The sequence below is a fragment of the Hibiscus syriacus genome, unplaced genomic scaffold (assembly GCF_006381635.1).
Source record: "Hibiscus syriacus cultivar Baekdansim isolate YM2019G1 unplaced genomic scaffold, ASM638163v2 tig00110332_pilon, whole genome shotgun sequence".
Taxonomy (NCBI): domain Eukaryota; kingdom Viridiplantae; phylum Streptophyta; class Magnoliopsida; order Malvales; family Malvaceae; genus Hibiscus; species Hibiscus syriacus.
Window position 1 is genome coordinate 4,121,783 of NW_024062688.1, and position 20,209 is coordinate 4,141,991.

At 36.4% G+C, this 20,209-nt stretch overlaps 5 protein-coding genes across 7 annotated transcripts; 2 read left to right on the forward strand and 3 right to left on the reverse strand.

Moving 5' to 3' along the window:
* Positions 1 to 1,306: 1,306 nt before the first annotated feature.
* On the forward strand, positions 1,307 to 3,932 carry LOC120120146 (microtubule-associated protein 70-5-like). 2 transcript variants are annotated; one of them, XM_039139854.1, is made up of 9 exons: positions 1,307 to 1,471; positions 1,547 to 1,632; positions 1,709 to 1,774; positions 1,865 to 2,206; positions 2,296 to 2,451; positions 2,520 to 2,666; positions 2,787 to 3,362; positions 3,430 to 3,581; positions 3,762 to 3,932. In XM_039139854.1, the coding sequence occupies exons 1-9, from the start codon at positions 1,393 to 1,395 to the stop codon at positions 3,778 to 3,780; spliced, it is 1,623 nt and encodes a 540-aa protein (XP_038995785.1). In that variant the 5' UTR covers positions 1,307 to 1,392; the 3' UTR covers positions 3,781 to 3,932. The 2 variants fall into 2 exon arrangements, with proteins under 2 accessions (XP_038995785.1, XP_038995783.1); XM_039139852.1 differs by lacking the exon at positions 3,762 to 3,932 and having other exon boundaries at positions 1,308 to 1,471; positions 3,430 to 3,633.
* Positions 3,933 to 4,105: 173 nt separating this feature from the next.
* Positions 4,106 to 7,260, reverse strand: LOC120119978 (protein PYRICULARIA ORYZAE RESISTANCE 21-like). Of its 2 annotated transcripts, XM_039139756.1 has the most exons (6): positions 7,133 to 7,260; positions 6,898 to 6,918; positions 4,965 to 5,025; positions 4,693 to 4,843; positions 4,587 to 4,656; positions 4,106 to 4,471 (listed from the first exon to the last, which is right to left on the reverse strand). In XM_039139756.1, exons 1-6 carry the CDS (start codon positions 7,142 to 7,144, stop codon positions 4,220 to 4,222), a joined length of 567 nt encoding a protein of 188 aa, XP_038995687.1. In that variant the 5' UTR covers positions 7,145 to 7,260; the 3' UTR covers positions 4,106 to 4,219. The 2 variants fall into 2 exon arrangements, with proteins under 2 accessions (XP_038995687.1, XP_038995686.1); XM_039139755.1 differs by having other exon boundaries at positions 4,120 to 4,471; positions 4,587 to 4,843; positions 7,133 to 7,239.
* LOC120119979 (protein PYRICULARIA ORYZAE RESISTANCE 21-like) lies at positions 5,955 to 6,806 on the reverse strand. Its single transcript, XM_039139757.1, has one exon. It carries the CDS (start codon positions 6,707 to 6,709, stop codon positions 6,233 to 6,235), a length of 477 nt encoding a protein of 158 aa, XP_038995688.1. The 5' UTR covers positions 6,710 to 6,806; the 3' UTR covers positions 5,955 to 6,232.
* A 6,379-nt stretch (positions 7,261 to 13,639) lies between the features above and the next one.
* Positions 13,640 to 17,477, forward strand: LOC120119458 (oligopeptide transporter 3-like). The gene is made up of 6 exons (XM_039139278.1): positions 13,640 to 14,240; positions 14,414 to 14,511; positions 15,560 to 16,129; positions 16,215 to 16,470; positions 16,561 to 16,743; positions 16,833 to 17,477. Exons 1-6 carry the CDS (start codon positions 13,740 to 13,742, stop codon positions 17,448 to 17,450), a joined length of 2,226 nt encoding a protein of 741 aa, XP_038995209.1. The 5' UTR covers positions 13,640 to 13,739; the 3' UTR covers positions 17,451 to 17,477.
* A 286-nt stretch (positions 17,478 to 17,763) lies between these two features.
* Positions 17,764 to 19,616, reverse strand: LOC120119459 (nudix hydrolase 2-like). Its single transcript, XM_039139279.1, has 8 exons — positions 19,537 to 19,616; positions 19,159 to 19,429; positions 18,930 to 19,067; positions 18,760 to 18,837; positions 18,625 to 18,675; positions 18,474 to 18,508; positions 18,180 to 18,288; positions 17,764 to 18,078 (listed from the first exon to the last, which is right to left on the reverse strand). The coding sequence occupies exons 2-8, from the start codon at positions 19,405 to 19,407 to the stop codon at positions 17,878 to 17,880; spliced, it is 861 nt and encodes a 286-aa protein (XP_038995210.1). The 5' UTR covers positions 19,408 to 19,429; positions 19,537 to 19,616; the 3' UTR covers positions 17,764 to 17,877.
* Positions 19,617 to 20,209: the final 593 nt, after the last annotated feature.

A 20,209-nucleotide genomic window follows, 5' to 3' on the forward strand; every position in this document is an offset into this window, starting at 1 on the left:
ATCGATTATTAAAAGTTACAAAATGATCACTCAACTATTAATATGTTCTAAACTCGTTATTTTTCTGTTTAAACAATGATGATAGTTTGAGTTGAATATTAATATGTTAATTGTGATATGATAAAATATGATCCCAAAATCTCAAATGATTATCACATTTCAGTCAACGTGTTAATATCTAGCTCAATTTGTCATTATTTTTTTAACGAAAAAGAACTAGTTTAGAACATATGAATAGTCGGGTGACCATTTTGTAACTTTTAATAATTAAGGGACTCAACAAAGCAACGCCATATAGTCATGGGATCATTTTGCAACTTTTAATAGTTGAGAGACTCAATACAACAACACCCTATAGTCGGAGGACCATTTGTGTAGTATATAATTGATATGATGTTATGCTTTTAAGAACTCAACTAAAATGTTTTAACGTTTATGGACCAATTAAAAGTTTGAGTCATATTTCAAGGACGATCGGTAGAATTGACCCTAAATAACAATACCCTATATATTCGATCCTCAATGACTTTTAAGCCAAGATGGATTAGGGTCATCAACGCCTCATTAACTTGGTTCATTCAAAGCGTGTTTGAAAGCCCCCGTGAACCTTACAAGAAGAAGCCCTTGGTTTCTGCAATATTTAGCGCTTAAGGAATCCATTTTTTTCTTCCAGAAGGAGGATCTTTCACCATGACATTACCATGTTACAAAATCTTCGTCAAATATTTACCGTCAATGAATCATCGTATTATAAACTTTGACATGAAAATAGCTCGAATGTTGAAAAGAATGACAACCAAGCAAAGCATTTCAATTTATAAAATGATTAGAATAAAGATGAATCAAAATTCTCGGATTTGTCTCCCTATTATTGGCTTAGTTGCTTTTTGATTTATCTGTCATACACTAAAGTTCGCTGCAAATGGCACCAGCTAATGCACTTTTTGTACAACGCATGTATATACATACATATACATAGTTAATGGATTTAGTTTTTGGGAAAGTCGACAAACAATGATTAGGTTTAAGTGGTAATTAGTATTATATTTATGATAATGAATCATTTAGAGAAAGGAAATGAAAAGTTGACATCATTGTCAAGATAATGATAATAAGAATGAAAGTGAACCTTAGTTGCTTTCGGATATTTGCTTAAGATTAAGGTAAGCTTTCCTCTCTTTGCGGTCAATTCCTTCAAGTAATGGACTCTGTCACTTTCTCTAACTATAATACTAAATCCATTTGTGCGTGTCTGTGTGTATATATATATGTGTGTGTAATTATAGATATTGTTCCATAACAACCCCAAGTCTTCTGTTATTGTTGCTGCTGCTGCTGGTATTGTTTGGGTGCAGTACCGAGCGCCGGAAATATAAACTCGTTATCAAAAAAATGGTGTGTGCCGAGGAATCATTCGCGCCTGTGGGACATGTCGTGTTAGAGCTCACCCGATTGCAGAACCAACTCAAAGGTTGTCTGATGATTTTGTTTCTGAAACTGAACATGTCATGTTATATGTTACTGACCATTGTGAATATTGTTCCAGAAAAGGAACGGAAGTTAGGCTCTGCACAGGCTGAAATCAAATCTTTGAGAGCAACCGAAGCATTGAAGGATAAGGCCATACAAGAAGTAGGTGAAATTATGTTGGATTGATGATGTGTTTAATTGATGTTATTAGGTTGGATTCATGTAGCTTAATGTGCAGCTCCAGAGTGAAGTTCAAAAATTGGATGAGAAACATAGGGTCACTGAGAATGTCCTTGAATTTAAGGTCAGGTGCCTTTAGTTTTGTTGATAGTGATTTCTGTACTTTTATTATATGTTTAGCTAACGCTTGCGAATTGGTCATATTCAATCGTAGAACCTCGAAATCAAGAGGCTGTCAATCGAGAAGAAAGATGCATTGGCTGCTCAGTTTGCTGCTGAAGCAACTCTCAGAAGAGTGCATGCGAATCAGAAGGATGATGATGGTGTCTCTATCAAATCGGTCATCGCTCCTCTCGAGTCGGAGATTAAAATGTACAGACACGAGATCGCAGCGCTGCAGGAGGATAAGAGGGCGTTAGAACGTCTCACTAAATCGAAAGAGTCCGCCCTGCTCAAAGCAGAGGGGATTCTGAGAAGTGCTTTGGAAAGGGCTTTGATAGTTGAGGAGGTTCAAAACCAGAATTTTGAGTTAAGGAGACAGATTGAGATTTGTCAGGCAAGTTAACCGAACCGACCGAGCGAACACCCTCCTCGTAAGGGATTCGAGACCGTTTAAACATGTCGAAATTGTATGTCTTAATGCAGGAGGAGAACAAGATCCTTGAGAAAACCAATCGGCAGAAGGTGTTAGAGGTCGAAAAGCTAAGCCAAACGATTAAGAAACTCGAGGAGGCAATTTTGGCCGGTGGGGCTGCTGCTAATTCTACCCGTGACTATCAGAGACAAATTTCCGAACTTAATGTATGTTCCATGCTTACAAGAACTATCCTAGTATAGTTATTAACAGCAATGAGTTTTGATTAACGCAGGAAGAAAAGAGGAGACTTGAGAGAGAGCTTGCAAGGGCTAAAGTCTCGGCAAACCGTGTGGCGGCCGTTGTAGCGAATGAGTGGAAGGATGAGAATGACAAAGTAATGCCTGTCAAGCAATGGCTGGACGATAGGAGGCTGCTGCAGGTAAATTCTTGGAAACTCTAAGCTATTCAATAAGCTCACAAATGTAAGTCAATGGCAATAAATTTCCTCGAAAGTAACATATTTATCGATCGATGAATCACGAAATTCGTGTGTTTACAGGCTGAGATGCAAAGATTGAAGGACAAACTAGCAGTGGCAGAGAGAACAGCAAAGGCAGAAGCACAGCTTAAGGAGAAATTCAAGCTAAGGCTCAAGATATTAGAAGATGGCTTAAAACATGTGTCAAGTTTGTCACCTAAACCAGTCAAGTCCAGCAATATCTTAACTCTTTTAACAAGCAGCAGTGGACTAAGGAAGAGGTCTAACTCACAGCCAAGGGGTTCCACCGTAAGTGGCTCTTCACATCAGTGGCCGAGCATAGAAACCGAAACAGCCAATGCTAGAACGAGACAAGGTGGCAGCTTGAAATATAGGGCTGCACCAGAAGAAAATATGGTAAGGAAAAATTTGTGGGCGTCTAGGTGTAAGGTTGCTGATGGTAGCGAAAAGGAAAACGAAGAAACAAAGGTAAATGCCGATGCTAACGTACGGAAAGACAGTGACAACGTGGACAGTGGTGCCGAAGATACGGTTTCAGGCTATTTGTACGACAGGCTTCAGAAAGAGGTGATCAATCTAAGGAAGTTTTGTGAGGCTAAAGATAGCAGTTTGAATGCTAAAGATGAAGAAATAAAGGTGAAGCAGTAGTACCTGTTCCCTTTATGTATGTATGAATTACTGAAAGAGGTGATTCGTTTTACAGATACTGGTGAAGAAGGTTGAAGCATTGTCAAGAGCCATGGAAGTGGAATCCAAACGAGTGAAGAAAGCAGCAGTAATTAAAGAAAAGAAAAACGGCTCAGCCAAAATGGAGGATACCAGAAAGATGAGAAACATCAAAAACTACCCTAGAAGGTTGGTTCGATGTACTTTTCGTTGTCGATACTGGTAGCTCGTTGGATCCTATATATCATCGTGAGAACATAATCCATTTATGTTCTTACGATACGATCCAACAGGCTTATGACAAACCTTGTTATTTCTACACTGTTGCTGGATTGTTAAGACTCTAAAATGAGAATGTTTATTGAGCAGGGTAAGGCAGACATCTTGAAGAGTGCCATGGATGGTGGAAGAATTGGGATTCATTGTACATTTCTTGGGTATGACTGTGAGTGTAAATATTGCATTGGGTTTTTCTAGCAGATGAAAATGGGTTTGTAATGGTAATTGTAAAAGAAGAAGGGTTGGAGATTTGAAAATGGATGATGATGGTGGTTGTTTTTATTGTGTTTTTCTAATGTACTTGAGATTGACATATTATTCCCTGGTTTCTTTTCCTCAGGGATATAAATAGAGGTTGGTTACTCCACACGATAATCACCTATATATAGAGTGTGTGAGCACATTAATCTTAAAAAAAACAACAAATGTAGGTCGTGCAACGTTATTATCAACTGATGTAACGTCATCCATGAAGTTGACTATACGCTACCATTTGCGGCGTTTACGCTTTACATAATTGAGCAACCATTTGGGTTCTCGTCGCTAAATCATTCACTCGGCCGCTTGGTGTAACAATACCTATACCCACCACCGCCCCAACTATCGTAAACCGGCCTACTGTAAGTCCCGTAACATGGGGGTGGAGGTGCTCCGCCGTAATAATAACAAGGTCCTCCGGGAATTTCATGATAGCATTGTGTGCAACAACATCCGAAGGTCGGATACGCCATTGGCAGTTGAGGACAAGGTTCAGGTTCCTTCGGTGCCGGTGCAGCAGGTAGAGCTGGTGGTTCTTTCGGCTTCTCGGGGGCGTTTTGGGCTTCTCAGGCTCCTTTAGCGCACTTTCGGTTTTTCAGGTTCTTTAGGCTTTTTGTGGGCTTTGGGCTTCTCGGGTTCCTTCGGCTTTTCGGGCACTTTCGGTTTTTCGGGTTCCTTTGGCTTTTCGGGCGCTTTGGGTTTTTCGGGTTCCTTCGGCTTCTCGGGTACTTTGGGTTTTTCGGTTTCTTTTTGTTTTTCGGGTGCAGGTAGTTTTGGGGGTGGTTTGATCTTAATGGTCTTGATGGATCCGCCGCCCTTGTAGCATAACTTGTCCCGGAGCCTCTCGGGATCGCAGCAGACGACCTTAATCGTCACCGTGTCGGCCTTGTTGTCGTAAATCTGGTCACGTATTTCTCTTGTTGGCAAAAACCCATCAATCAAAACATTAACTTAGACCATTTCCACCTCAATCATCAAACAACTGTTGCAATTGCCAAAACACTAAACACACAAGCACAACAAAAGAAAACTCATGAGGGAATTTGCAGAGTAATTTCTTCACCTTATTGTAGCATTTGCAGCACTGAAGGTCCACCTTCAGCACCATCACCTACACATGTAAGGCAGTCAGATTAAACAAAAAAAAATGTATCATACAATTTACAATGAAATTGCAAAGGTATGAGATTAAAGGAACCTTCTCAGCCATAGATTATGATCTGAACTGAGCTATGAATTGAAGAAATGATTTTGAAAGGGAAGTATGAGCAGATTTGGTTGATTAAACAGAGAGCCTTATAATTTAAGCTTTTTAATTCACTATTTTTAGGTAAGGAAGGCAGCCTAGGACCTTAGTTAAGAGATGAATTTCTAAGATTTTAAGAGAAATAATTTTTTAAAAAATTTTAGGAATGAAAATATATTATCCATAATAATCACACTATGATCCACTCTTGAACTCAGTTGATTGGTGACACGTGGAATTTGATCGGAATTTTATATGATGGGTTGCTTTTTGATTGCTGACTCTACATTCTTTCCTTTTCTCTCTGCAATCTGCATGCGATGGCTGGCGGATGGCCTTAATACGACAAATAGTTTGATTTGAGTAATTGTATCTCTCATTTATGTTTCCTGGCATAATTATATTTTTCACCCTTAACGTTTGTCTATCTTTTTAATATTGCTCTGAAATCTTTTTGTTGAATTGTAATCTTAATATTTGAATTTTGTCAAATATATCCTATTTAGATGGAAGTGCTAACGTGATTATGCGGCTTTCCATATGCGGCTTTGTCAATTAATGGTCACAGTAGTTTTTTTTATCCAAATCTGACATATTTGACAACAATTGAAAGGTTAAGATTGCGATTTGAACAAAAAATAAAGCTTAAGGGCAAAATAATTATTTGGATCAGAACTACAATTTTAAAGGTAAATTCTTCAAACGGAATCTGATTAGAAGATTTTTTTTTAAGTATTCAAATGGAACTTGCAAAGCCATAACAATAATTCACTCCTCGACCAACCCACAAATGACAATTCAAAAGATAAGTCAACACAATCCATTTCAAACCTCACAACTCATTGCAAACCCAAACTTTTGGTAACGCTTGCATAGACACATCATGTTTGGTCCGAACCGTAGTGTAAAATTCTCAGCCCAAAAGAGTTACAAGAACTTGAGAAGATCATGTTCGATTTAAGAACATGTCCCAAGGTGATGTCTGCGTTGAATATTTGTTTGTCGAATCATCGAACAGGCAACAGGACATGCTTTTCGATCTGGTCAGCAATGGACGTCACATGATTGAACAACCTTGGGGATTTTTATCGCAATAACAGTACGAGTTATACCCGCCGCTGGTCCAATTATCGTAAACTGGCCTGCAATAAGTCACGTAACATGGATATGGGAGTGCAGGAGGTGGTCCACCATAATAGCAAGGCCACCCACCAATGCCATGGTAACATTCCGTGCAACAACATCCCATGGGCGGATATGCAATTGGTGGCAGAGGATAGGGCTCTGGAGTCTTCAGTGTCGGTATCGGTGCTGGCACCGGTATCGGTATTGGTGCTGGCATGGGTGTTGGTGCCGGTGTTGGTTTTGGTGTCGGTATCGGTGCGGGCTTCAGTTTTGATGTAGGTACTGGTGCTGGTGCTGGTACAGGTGGCTTAGGAGGTGGTTTGATCTCAATACTCTTGACGGATCCGCTACCCTTGCAGCATAGCTTGTCCCTGAGCTTCTCAGGATCACAGCATATCACCTTAATCATCACTGTATTGGTCTTCTCGTAGTAAATTTGATCTCGTATCTCTTCCCATAATAAAATTTTAACTTAGATCGTAGAAGAACATAAAAATATCTTACAGAAACACAAAATTCAACAACAGAAACTCACGAGGGAATTTAGCGACTACTTTCTTAACCTTCTTGTAGCAGCGGCGGCACTGAAGGGTCCACCTTCAGCACCATTATCGTCACCTATATCCGCATACAAAAACATGTATATACATATTAAGCTATTATTCTAGTGGATTTGCGTATATAATTCCAATATCATCATTAGCAGACAAAAGGAAAGTACAAGTACCAGATTCAGGTTCTCATATCGCAGAAAGAAGAGAAAAAAAACTGGGAATCTGGGATTTGCATGACAATTTACAAATTACAAAAAAAAGGATAAGATTGAAGAAACCTTCTCCGCCATATCTCGGAACTGTGAAATCTAGGATTTCAATTGAAGAGATAGAAGGAAATCATGAAGAATGAAATGGTTAAATAATTTGAAATTGAAACAACACCAAATGGAAGGACTAAGGAGGGATCCAGGACTCGGCATAACCATATAATTTATTTTTTTAATTACTTGTCGTTGGTAGGGTCAAGCCTAATATATAAGAGATACGTAGAATGTCTATTTAATAATTAAAATATAATGATTACATAATTTTTAAATTAAAAATTTAAGTAGTTTGATTGAAAATATATACAAAAGTATATGAATCTGAAATTATTTATACGTAATATTTTTTTATATAAATTAAAACAATATAAATAATTTAAATACTATGGGAAAACTATTAGGTTGATTGAAAAAGTTAATGTTTCGTTGTGAACCAAAAAAGTTAAAGTTTGATGTTAGGTAATAAGTATGGTTGATGGATTTCCCGCGAAACCGTACACGTGGTAAAGGAGTGAATATGACGTTTACACTGTGGTTTAATTTTAGGTACCCACCCACACTTAAATTCATAAGTGAAGTTGACATTTCAGCCCAGTATTGGAACCCATCGAGTTTAGTAGGAAACAAATACACATTCAACAATTGGGCCAATCCTCGGATCTAACTATTGTAGAATTTGTATCCACCTTCACATGACACGACATGCTGCTACTATAATTTATCCTCGTCTCAAAAAATATTTCTAACAAAATGTACATTGGGCAGTACAATGCCAGCTGATCCACCCATGACCCGAGCAGCCTTTGCTGCACCCTCTACCTCCACACCAATTGCATGTCATCAGTGGGAACGAAATGCTTTTGCCTGGATGCATGGACCTTCGGGATGCCACTTGCGGCACTCCTTACACAGTATCCAAAATATGCCCAAGTATGTTGATGATTGACCAATTATCGTCCGAGAACTTTCCAAAATTAACGCATGCTTTGATTTCCACTGACGCCGCATCCTCTCTGTCTGCATCCCTTGTTGCTAGCTCTATCACTAGTAATTGATGTCTCCTAGAATATACATATTTACACACGTATGGAGTATTCAGAGCCTTTAAAAGGCAGCCTCACCTGTTGGTGTATGGAGTTTTGATGTACCAGCGACTAATAATATAGTGAGTCTGAAAAGTTCGGAGAACAAAATAGCACGCCGGTTGGTCGGTCAATAACTTGTAATAGACAAGTATCAAAATGGGGTATCAGACTGGACCACGGATCCATTAAGTGAGCCACTATGCTCATACAAGGCTCGAGCCTGAAGTGAGTCTAACAGACGATAAGCAAAGCAGTGCGGTTAGGTTAGGTCATAGTCGATGATAAGAACCACAGAAGGGGGGCGTAATTTTAAGATTCTAAATTAACAGTCCTAGTAATCCATTGGCCTTGATTTGTTAAGGCATTAAAGCGTGTTTGGTTCATCGATCCGAAGAGTAGCTGATAAGATGTCTTACTTTAGTGGATCACTTTTGATGAGCAGTTGATTGTGGTGCTGCTCAGCCATCACCATTGATAGAGAGATCGAGGATCATCCCACTTTCTATGGTCAAAGGGAGATGACAGGTGAGTTTGTCTTTTGCACTAAGATGCCCAACTAGTGTTCGAGGGGTGGGGGCACTTGCTTTTGCACGTACGTACGTTAATGTATCGTAAAACATAAGATTGAACAATGTACACAAGTTTATCTATTGTGGGTAAGTCGTGTGATTCCACACACTTGTTTTTTATCGTTAGGCCAGTGGCCAAGGTAATTTATCGTTAGGATGTGTAAATATTTATTTTAAATTTAATTTTTTATTAGATATTTATTTTATTGTTTTTGTTTATCCTAAAGATTTATTTATAATTATTCATTTTATGTTATTAATATATATATATATATATATATATATATATATATATATATATATATATATATATATATATGAGATTCATTAGAGGTCAACTCGAAAGGAGGGACTCGGGTGTAAACGAGCCGAATCGAACTCGAGTATAACTGAGCTCGATTCGACTCGAAAACTCTGAAATGGAGTTTGATTCGAAAACTCGCGAGCTTAAAATTTTCAAGCTCGACTCGAATTCGAAATCCTAAACTGAAGCTCGTAAGCAACTCTAAAAGGCTCGAAATGAAGAAAAAAATTCTTAAACTTAACTCGATTGAAGCCTCAAACTCGAACATGAACCTTAAATACATGAAATCTTACTGTATTTTTTTTTAAAAAATCAATACATAAATATTAATATTATTAATAATTTATTTTTAAAAAAAATAAAATCTTAATATATTATATTTTCGAACTGCTCACGAGCTTTTCGAGTCGAATATCGAGTAGCTCGTTTCGGCTCATTAAAAACTCGAGTCGAGCTCGAGCTCGAGTCCATTCGATATGAGTATTTATCAAGCCTTGATCGAGTCGATCTCGAATAGCTTACAATCTGTCTCGTCTCATTTACAGCCCTTCTCAGAAAAGAAGGGTGAAGGGTCCCTCCACAACGGAAAGCGATCGGTGGGCGGTCCTCCGTCCGGTGCTTCATGGATTCACCTCCACCCTACCTTAGGTCTTCCCTCTGCCCTACCACCGATCGTACTGTACAACAACTACTAAAAGCAGCAACTATTGTATAGTAAATAGCACCACCACATCATATTATAACGCAATCCTCACATAACAACTATTTGGTTATGGATTTTTAGTCAATCGCACCATATGTTTTATCTAAAATATTATAATATATAACATAAAACATTTTATAACAACTATTTGGGATTTAGAAATTTAAGTTTGTAAGGTCAAGTTCAAATCTTATTATTTTCACTTTTGGTGGGCAATCTATAAATTCCTATACAAATTTCAATTGGGTCTTAGGTATGCCATGATCTTGAACTGAGGAGCCACCTTTGACCTAAATTTTTTTATACAAAAAATAGACCGTTAAAAATTAATAAATAAAAAATAAAAAGATATTCACTAAAAAGATAAAGAAATAATTTGAGCATTCTATTTTATTAAGATATTCATGTTTGACAATTTAATAAATAATATTCACTAATAGTATTCATAAATTTTCTATTTAAAGTATGTGAAGTATCATATGTTGATTGGGACGAAACCATGTAAAGAAACCCTTTTTCAAAAGTTTTGATTTAATAATATCATATGTTTCTATCAATTTAAACTTAAGTTAAATTAAGTATCGTTTCTTGTAATTTTTTAGATTAGATATTTAATAAAGAAATTTCTTGAAAGAAATAGAGAATTCTTCAATAAAATAAAATAAATTGAATTTTATATTTTATATTTTAAAAGAGATATATTATAATATCAGACATGAATCAGGTCCAAAACCAATCTAATCGAGATCATATAGAACTTTACATATAATGCGGTGAATATTGCAAAAAATTGGATGGAGGAGGTTTAAACAAATCACTTTTGAATTTGGGTCGTTGGAGTTAGATTGCTAATCATATTACGACTGCCATGTGTATTCATCTTTTCAATGCCAAGTGGCTTTCCCACCTTTTCTTACGCGACATAAGCAGGCCGCGTGCGTGTCGTCCTACGTGGCCATAACCTGCCGGTAAGATAACGGCGCCAAGCTGATATTAGTGACGGCGTTACCCATCACGGTAATGCTGCATCCGACGTGGAGGGTCGAGCGTGGGTCCCTGACATGTAAACCACATGTAAAGACAACTTGGGTTTAGGGCAGAAGGCGATGAAAGTGTGTCAGACGCTAAAAGGAACGTGATCCTCACACGCGTGGGAAAAGGGGATTGTCCAAACACTCCTCCACTAGTCCCAAATTCCATTAGTTTCACTTTTTAATTGATTATTTGATTAATTATATTAATGCAAAAATATATTTACCAATTAATCCTCCAATTCATATTTTGAGTTGAAAACAGAAGAATCTTATTGATATTCCTCGTATTTTGATTTATTCCGACTTGTTTTAGTTAATTAATTAATTATTGTAATGCGAAGCATATACTAATATGTGTAATCTTATATATTTGGGTAAATATATATTTTGGTACTCCAATCCAACTTGATTTTTAGTTCAATTTTGTACTCATGTCTTTCACCCAATTGCAAACATAAACTTTATATCAAATTTGATTACCTTGTATTTTAATCCGTTTAGGGTTGATGAACTTAGACAAATTTAAACATCATCGAATTTTTTTTTTGAAAAATAGAAATACTTTTATTTGAAATGTAAAACTTGGACAGACAAAATGATAAATATCAATTTAAATTATGAAATCAAATCTAAAACCATTTAAAAAATTAAATTCAAACATCTATCAAATAAAAATATCCTTTTAAATATTGAATGCATTAAAAGTGTTGTCAATAATTATAAAATATATATATAAATTTATTATCAATTTTTTTTTGGTGTTTCTTGTAATCACTATTTTAATTGTTTTATAATAATCGTACACCTAATCATTTTTTACATTAGTTCATAAAATACTAATATATATATATATATATCAAGCTCAACAATTTCAATAATAAAGGAAAATATTATTCTTTTTAAAAATTTAAACAACTATTTCGGATCTCGTTACATACTACATAATATATCATCATTCTAAATTATTCAAAAAACAATAATAATATTTTTCCTGAAACTTTACATATCGGTGTGCTTTGACGTGGATCCAATGGTACGTGTTTCATACCACCTAAGTGGCCAAAATAGGGTCACACCACCAAAGTGACCAAACTAAAAATGTAATATTCTCCATACCAAAAAATGGTGAAATCGTTACAAATGAAAACTCAGTCAAATATCTCCGAAAAGCAATCAAAATTACACAAGCAAATAATTGGATAAGCATAAAAGCCTACCAACTCCTAAAAGGTCAAATTCTAGTTTCAACACTTATACTATTCTTAAACTTAAACTTATTCCTTATACTTTAATTCGGTATAATTCAATCCTACTATTTTTATAATAAAATTAGTGTTTGAATTTATTAATATCATTATAAAAGTAAAAGATCAAATAATATCAAATTAATATATATTAGTTATAGGTTTTGACCTCAGACATTCGAAAGAAAATATAAAGGGGGTATTGATCATCCTAAAAAATTTCATCAGCTTTTCATAAGTGATTAATTTTTTTATTCAAAATTTTAAAACACTTTTTATAGTTAGAAGTAGACATTTTAACGTAAATATCACATGTTAAATAATTATTTTCTATTTTAACTCTATTTTAACCCTAAAGAAGATAATCCAAAGTAAGTAATAAAGGTGTTTTTCCTTAGAAATTGCTTTGCTGAATAATGAAAGGTCGTTAATTTGAACTCGTTAACGGAATGGCACATCGATGGAATAAGAATAAAGCTCCTTTTTAACGGAATAATAACATTTATGATTTATGGAATAGAAGAAATGGATACAACGTGTAATAATTAATATATATAGAATGAGGTAGACAATTTTGATATGTTTTTAAAATGTCCTATCTTAATTTTAGACTTATATCATAAATAAGTATTAATATATATTATCTTTTTTTTATCTAAGTACCTAAAGTATTTTTTTGTCAAAGAAAGTATCTAATTTATATTTTTAGTCAAAACAGATACCTAAAGTATAATCAAAATATATACTTAAAGTATTCATTTTTTTCCATCTAAGCACCTAAATATTCTTTAATTAATCTCATGTGTCAACTTTTTTTAGAATTTAGATTAAAAATATTGAATACTTTAGGTAATTTTGAGAAAAAAATACTTTAAATACCCATTTTAACCAATTTATATATCTATTTTGATCATAAAAAATAATTAAGTACCTATTTAAAAAAGGTACTTTAAATACTAAGTTGAAAAATGATATACTTAAATATTTATTTGTAATATACACCTTAATTATATATATAAAAACTATACCATAAACTTTTATAAATATTGCCGTTTTAAAGTTAAAATATATTTTCAAATAATACTTACTATTTACTAAACCAAACACTCAAACAAAATTCTTTTCTCAATTAATTAAAGGGTAAACTAAATATATACCCATCTACTTATTTTTTGGTTTTGTTTTGACCATTCAACTATTTTTTTCATAATTAACGTTATGTCTTGGTTTCGTTTTAATCACACACCATTAAAAAAGAAACAAAATATTAATGTGATAGTTTTTAATTTTTTCCATGCTAACATTGCATTACCTTATGATATTATGTTAATATTACTATTATTTTTTTAACGACGAATGACAGAAAAAATCAAAATATGATATTTAAAATGATTTTAAAAAATAATTAGATATCAAAATGAAACAACAAAAAATAAGTGGTGAAAAGAAGGGACAATTTTGTCATAACATGTATGTCTTCCCTCACTTTTTAGGTTCCCATACCCCCCCCCCCTCCAAGGCGCATCTTCTTGCCTAATATTAAGCACGTATTAATCTGTCACATTTTTCCAACATGAAAACCAAACCTTAGAGTTGAGACTTCCTTGTATTTCTTGCCTACTTATTACACTACTAAATCTCTCACTCTCTCTTTAAAGTTTCAACCTTTTCCGAGCTTCAATGGCAACAAAGACCCAAACGGACCCCGAGAAGCCAAATGGGGCAGAAACCACCGAGAACGAAGACCGGAGTCCGGTGGAGGAGGTGGCGCTGGTGGTGCCGGAAACCGACGACCCTTCCCTCCCTGTCATGACTTTCCGTTCCTGGTTCCTCGGTTTAACATCATGCGTCCTCCTAATCTTCCTCAACACTTTCTTCACCTACCGTACGCAGCCACTCACCATCTCCGCCATCCTCATGCAAATCTCCGTCTTGCCCATTGGCAAGTTCATGGCCAGGACTCTTCCGACCACCGAGTACGGCCTCCTCGGGCGGCGGTTCAGCTTGAACCCCGGGCCGTTCAACATCAAGGAGCATGTTATCATCACCATCTTCGCCAATTGTGGGGTGTCTTTTGGAGGAGGCGATGCTTATTCCATTGGTGCCATAACTGTAATGAAAGCTTATTATAAACAGAGCTTGAATTTCCTCTGTGGAATCCTTATTGTCTTGACTACTCAGGTATTTTTTTCACAGCACTTGTTTCTGCTACTCTACTTTTGTTATTTTGTTTATGTTGAAAACTTGGTTCTTCTCACTTTCTTTTTGAAGATGATTTAAAATTTGTTTTTGTTTACTAAATCTTCGAGACTTTGACTGTTGAATTTAATATTAACACTGTTGATTTTATGCAGATTTTGGGGTATGGATGGGCTGGTATGCTTAGGAGGTACCTGGTTGATCCTGCAGAAATGTGGTGGCCATCAAACTTGGCTCAGGTTTCTCTGTTTAGGTCAGTGTTTTAATACCCTTGCCCATATTTTTGCTATAACGATAAAATTACAACATTTACTCGTATTTTTTTGGCTCATAATGTTTTAATTTTTGTGTTAAAATATCTAAAATTAATAGTTGATTAATGGTTAATATATATTACTGACATTACTGATGTAACATTTTAATATGTTTTTAATTGTTAATATGACATATGTTATGATTTTGGATGAAGTGGTCACGTTATCAATTTAGATTACATAATAATGTTACGTTACAAATTAGACACATTTAAAAATTCCATGTTAACAGACTATTAATTAACTTCCTTCCAACATGAGAATTTTAACAAAAATTGAAACATTCGGAGAAAAATACTCCAAAAACATGAGAATTTTAACGAAAATTAAAACATTCGGAGAAAAATAATCCAAAAATAAAAATAAGGACCAAAACTACCATTTATGCAAGTTCAAAATAATTTTATCATTATCCCCTTTCTTTTTTCACCCTTCATCATCATCATTTTATGGATTGGTCCATAGGAATTTTCATGGAAAGGACAAAGAAAAAAGTTGGAATTTTTAGAATCTTCAAGACTTTCTGGTCCTCCAAAGGGTCCCATGATAACAAAAACCTCTCCTTTTTTCTCACATTAGCAAAAAGTTCAATCGTTTCAATTGCATGTGTTTAATGCTTGGAAGATTTAATTTCATATGTGTGGACATATAATTGCACAATGATGAGACATATAATCAGGGATTCAAATAGTGGTATGTTTTTAACATGGTGGCGGTTATATTGCAATAGTATTTCCGTCCGAAACCGTTATTGCATAATCGCTACACTCGCAATGACAACAATAACGTTCATTATGTCCGCAATCACGATAAACGCAAGACAACCGAAAACGTGACCATAATCACAACTTAAATCCCTGCATATAATATCAAGAACAGTACAGGTATATATTGACAAATGGATTGTGTATTTGATTATATTCTGAAGATGATGGATGCTTGATGCCTTACAGTAGTTTTACTTTTTTTTTAATGTTTTATTCTCAGAGCACTCCATGAGAGGGACGAGAAAAAGAAAGGATTGACACGGATGCAATTCTTTCTAGCTGTGATGTTGGCAAGCTTTGCATATTATGCTTTGCCAGGCTATTTATTCCCGATATTGACATTCTTCTCGTGGGTGTGTTGGGCATGGCCACATAGCATCACTGCCCAGCAAATAGGGTCCGGTTACCATGGACTCGGTGTCGGTGCATTCACCCTCGACTGGGCCGGGATATCGGCTTACCATGGCAGTCCACTGGTTGCTCCTTGGTCGTCGATCGTCAATGTCGGGATAGGCTTTATAATGTTCATCTACATCATTGTTCCTGTTTGTTATTGGAAGTATAACACCTTCGATGCTCGGAAATTCCCTATATTCTCTAACCAGTTATTTACTTCCAGTGGCCATAAATATGATACAACTAAGATCCTGACACCACAGTATCAGCTAGATATCCCTGCATATAACAGTTATGGAAAACTCTACCTTAGCCCTCTTTTTGCCTTATCGATTGGGTCGGGGTTTGCTCGGTTCACGGCCACCCTCACTCATGTGGCATTGTTTAATGGCAGGTAAAATTTATGCTGTTTTAAAACTTTTTGAGTAATGTGATCACATGGAAAAAACGAAGTCAACTCTCGGTTTTGTTTTGTGTAGGGATATTATGAGGCAGAGCAGATCGGCGATGAAGAATGTGAAGTTGGACATCCATGCAAAGCTGATGAAAAGGTACAAACAAGTTCCTGAATGGTGGTTTTACGTTTTATTAATCGGGAGTATCGCTCTGTCGCTTTTGATGTCGTTTGTATATAAGAAAGAGGTACAGTTGCCATGGTGGGGTATGCTGTTTGCCTTTGGTTTGGCCTGGATTGTCACCCTTCCGATCGGAGTCATTCAGGCAACTACGAACCAGGTAAAGTATGCTATGTTGTCCGTTGTAGTTACTTACTTGCATGCAATGGTGACTTCATTAACTGGTTTCTAATTACATTTCCACTTGCAGCAACCTGGATATGACATTATAGCTCAGTTCATGATCGGTTATGTCTTGCCCGGAAAGCCCATCGCGAACCTGCTTTTCAAGATTTATGGTCGGATCAGCACGGTTCATTCTCTTTCTTTCTTGTCTGATCTCAAACTTGGGCACTACATGAAAATCCCACCACGCTGCATGTACACGGCTCAGGTACACTTTCTGCCTATGAGCTTTTAGTTCTAGAAATCTTAGACAACTTTTGAAACATTAATAAAGAACTAGTTTTTATGTTTTCCCAGCTTGTGGGAACTGTAGTAGCAGGTGTTGTCAACCTTGGAGTTGCTTGGTGGATGCTAGATGGCATTCAAGACATCTGTGATATTGAAGGAACGCATCCTGATAGCCCATGGACTTGTCCTAAATATCGTGTCACGTTCGACGCCTCTGTTATATGGGGCTTAATTGGACCGAAGAGGCTTTTCGGACCAGGAGGGATGTACCGTAACTTAGTTTGGTTGTTCCTTATCGGAGCGGTGTTGCCGGTTCCTGTTTGGGTGTTGAGCAAGATTTACCCTGAAAAGAAATGGATTCCCTTGATAAACATCCCGGTTATATCTTATGGTTTTGCCGGAATGCCACCTGCAACTCCCACCAACATCGCGAGTTGGCTTGTCACCGGAACCATCTTCAACTACTTTGTGTTCAAGTACCACAAGCGGTGGTGGCAAAAATATAACTATGTTCTATCTGCAGCATTAGATGCAGGAACAGCTTTCATGGGCGTCTTACTGTTCTTCGCTTTACAAAACGAGGGTCATAACTTGAAATGGTGGGGCACTAAGGTTGATCATTGTCCTCTCGCAAGCTGTCCGACAGCCCCAGGCATCTCAGTTGAAGGATGTCCGGTTTTTAAATAGACCAAATCGACCATATGCACAGCAACACTAAACAGGACGGCGATGAATGAAGACTCGAAATGCAAATCAGAAATGTCCAGTTTTATTATATATAATCTAATCTGTAACGTAAGGCTTACGCTTTGTTCCGATCATCATCTTCCTCACATCATTTGAAGAAGAGGTAATTAATGTTTTTCTGTCTGTCCGTTTGCCTGATATATAGCAGAAATTTGGCTTTTATTTTTTATTCTGATATGGTTGTTGCTATCTAGCTTGATGAATAATATGAAGCTATTAATTCCTGCTACCTCCCGATCCGGATACAAGAGACTTGAATCAAATAAAAGAAATTTATAACAACTAATGAATCTTTATTCAGTGGTGGCTGTGACATGATCTGAATCAAAGAATTTCGATTTTTGAATTCTATAAGTGCCATAGAATTTTAGGAGCCATACTGGCCATTGAGGTCATGAGTATTGAAGTACATGTAGTTCTTTTCGTCGGAGAATGCAGTTGAGGTTGGCACGGGGCAGAAGCCAGAATAGTTCCCGTCTTTCTTTGCTAAGCATATGTCGACACTGAACTTAAAGAGCTCGTGTTTCTGGACGAACGGCTGCGCTGCATATTCTTCGAATGGCATCCACTGCATAAAGTAGTAGAGATGAACACGACACCCTTAAAAGAAAAGGAAAAACTTTTTATGTTTTGACTTGATTCATTGTTATCACTTGCACTGTGAGTTACCTTAGCTGCCTCTATCTCAGATTCCTGCTTCTGGATTTCGGAAGAAAGTGGTTCCAACAGGCACAGGAAGAATATATCCGACTTTTCGAATAATACCTTGTGGCTTTGTCTGTAAATAATATGAAACATGAATGTGTATACATATATGTATGTATCTATGTAAAATGCATACTGCTAGTGTTACTTTGAGGTGCAGAAAGTGAATGTTGTTTTTTACTGGTGCTTCATAAAAGTGTTCTTAGACACATACTTGTGTTTTGGTTACAAGTAGCAATGATTACGCAGATTTCGTACCCGAAAGCTAGTACTTGAATGAATTTTGTGTTGATCTGAACCAGAAAAACGACGAATATATTCATTGAAAATCATTTGTAAACATCTCAGATTGACAAGGCTGAATAGTTTGTGTATATAAACTGAATAATAGCTACTTATTAGCACTTACAGTCGTCTTTTCTTTGACTTCTCTAACTGCAGCTGCACAGAGATCTTCACCCTGGAGATGAAATTGAAACATACAGCTCAACTAGTAAACACATGCATCGCGGTCTTATATCTACGGCGACAGTGATACACATACCTCGTTCACTACTCCCGTAGGGAACTTCCACTCGCCGGTCCCTCGAAACCTTCCAGTGTTCTCTTGAACCACTAGAACCTAATGATCAACAGTGCAGGGAGAAATGAAGGCTGGTTTGAGCATACATATCATATAAACCATCTTCAAGGTGCATGGAACTGGGAAAGTACCTCTTGGTTTTCGTTCGTTACGAAAGCGCCAATGCTGATTCGATGGGAGGCGTTTGCCGGAAGAGTGTGTGGCCCTTGAGGGATCCAATAAACAAGCATCAAATAATTTGGCTCAGCATGGTGGTACCAACATCCTTCCTGGAGCAGCAAATACAGTATTAAACATAAAAGTCATTTCAGTTATACATATGGAATTCGATAATTAGGCTCGAAATGAAAATGAAATCACCTTGACAGCAGCTTCAACAAGATTAACGTGCTGAATAGGCAACTTGATCCACACACCTCGTTTACCCTGGTGCCGCCACTGCTCGATTGAAGCTCGAAGAAGAGAAGCAAAGAGGGCAGAGTCCATAGCTCGAGTCACTTCAACGACGACTCCTCCGTACCTATCGTACACCGCATTAAGTAGTTTAAAATCTAGAGTCCCTTGTTCCTCATTTTCATATGTAGGAGTTGAATTCGGCAATGCAGACATGGCTGTTTCTGAATCTGGTTGCCTGAAAAAAGGTCAAACATATTTCAGATTAAGCCGAACTCCTATAAAAATTGATGATGTCGATGCCAAACATCGGTCCGGTCTAGTCCGACTTATGAACACCTCTACCTTATGTTCGGATCAATCGGAGAGAATGCAAGAGGCCGAGGTAATGAATGCAGGGGATCAGGGCCATTACTTATAGTGGTAGCAGGTGCATTCATTTAGTATCCTAACAAGATAATGTGAACAAATACTATAATGGTTCACGTTGGTTAGGTTTGGACCGACGTGTTTTAAAGTAGATAACAAAGACTCTCTTTTTTAATTTTTGACGTTGACTAAATGTGAAATGGGCTTGCTGTCATTGCATACAGGGATGAACCAAGATAAGGGCGGTAAAGGATAATCATTTTTTTAAAATTTTAAATTATCGTATAATTTAATTTTTTTTTTATTTTTTTGGTAATATATTTTTAATTTTAAAAATTTTATAAGTTAGTTTATCTCCTAAAATATTTACAAATTTATATATAACATAAAATTTCATGTCCGTCGGTAGATTTAGAATAATAGACAGATCCAAGCATTGAGTAGGTCAGTCGACAATGAAAAATAAACAATGGGCAGGGAACGTGCCTCTTACTTTTAACCAAACCTAGAAAGAAGTACTCAAAAAAAGAACCTAGAAAGAAAATAATTCAGGTTGATCCGTTCCTTGTCCAGCTAAACCCTCACTCCACGTACACGTTGTACTCTTGTTTTCTTTTTGGGTTTATTATAAAAAATTGCACTTAATTTT

Bases quoted from the DNA above. Each gene is read 5' to 3' on its own strand.
- LOC120120146 (XM_039139852.1), top strand. From the start codon at position 1,393: ATGGTGTGTGCCGAGGAATCATTCGCGCCTGTGGGACATGTCGTGTTA. The intron at 1,633-1,708 runs GTAGGTGAAATT...CTTAATGTGCAG, and splicing joins AGGATAAGGCCATACAAGAA to CTCCAGAGTGAAGTTCAAAA. The intron at 1,775-1,864 runs GTCAGGTGCCTT...ATTCAATCGTAG, and splicing joins AGAATGTCCTTGAATTTAAG to AACCTCGAAATCAAGAGGCT.
- LOC120119979 (XM_039139757.1), bottom strand. From the start codon at position 6,709: ATGATTAAGGTGATATGCTGTGATCCTGAGAAGCTCAGGGACAAGCTA.
- LOC120119978 (XM_039139755.1), bottom strand. The intron at 5,026-6,897 runs GTGGACCCTTCA...ATGGTGCTGAAG, and splicing joins TGACGATAATGGTGCTGAAG to GTGGACCTTCAGTGCTGCAA. The intron at 4,844-4,964 runs ATGAGTTTTCTT...TGCCAACAAGAG, and splicing joins ATTACTCTGCAAATTCCCTC to AAATACGTGACCAGATTTAC.
- LOC120119458 (XM_039139278.1), top strand. From the start codon at position 13,740: ATGGCAACAAAGACCCAAACGGACCCCGAGAAGCCAAATGGGGCAGAA. The intron at 14,512-15,559 runs GTCAGTGTTTTA...TTTTATTCTCAG, and splicing joins GCTCAGGTTTCTCTGTTTAG to AGCACTCCATGAGAGGGACG. The intron at 16,744-16,832 runs GTACACTTTCTG...ATGTTTTCCCAG, and splicing joins GCTGCATGTACACGGCTCAG to CTTGTGGGAACTGTAGTAGC.
- LOC120119459 (XM_039139279.1), bottom strand. From the start codon at position 19,407: ATGTCTGCATTGCCGAATTCAACTCCTACATATGAAAATGAGGAACAA. The intron at 19,068-19,158 runs GTGATTTCATTT...TTGCTGCTCCAG, and splicing joins TTGTTGAAGCTGCTGTCAAG to GAAGGATGTTGGTACCACCA. The intron at 18,838-18,929 runs GTACTTTCCCAG...GTTGATCATTAG, and splicing joins TAACGAACGAAAACCAAGAG to GTTCTAGTGGTTCAAGAGAA.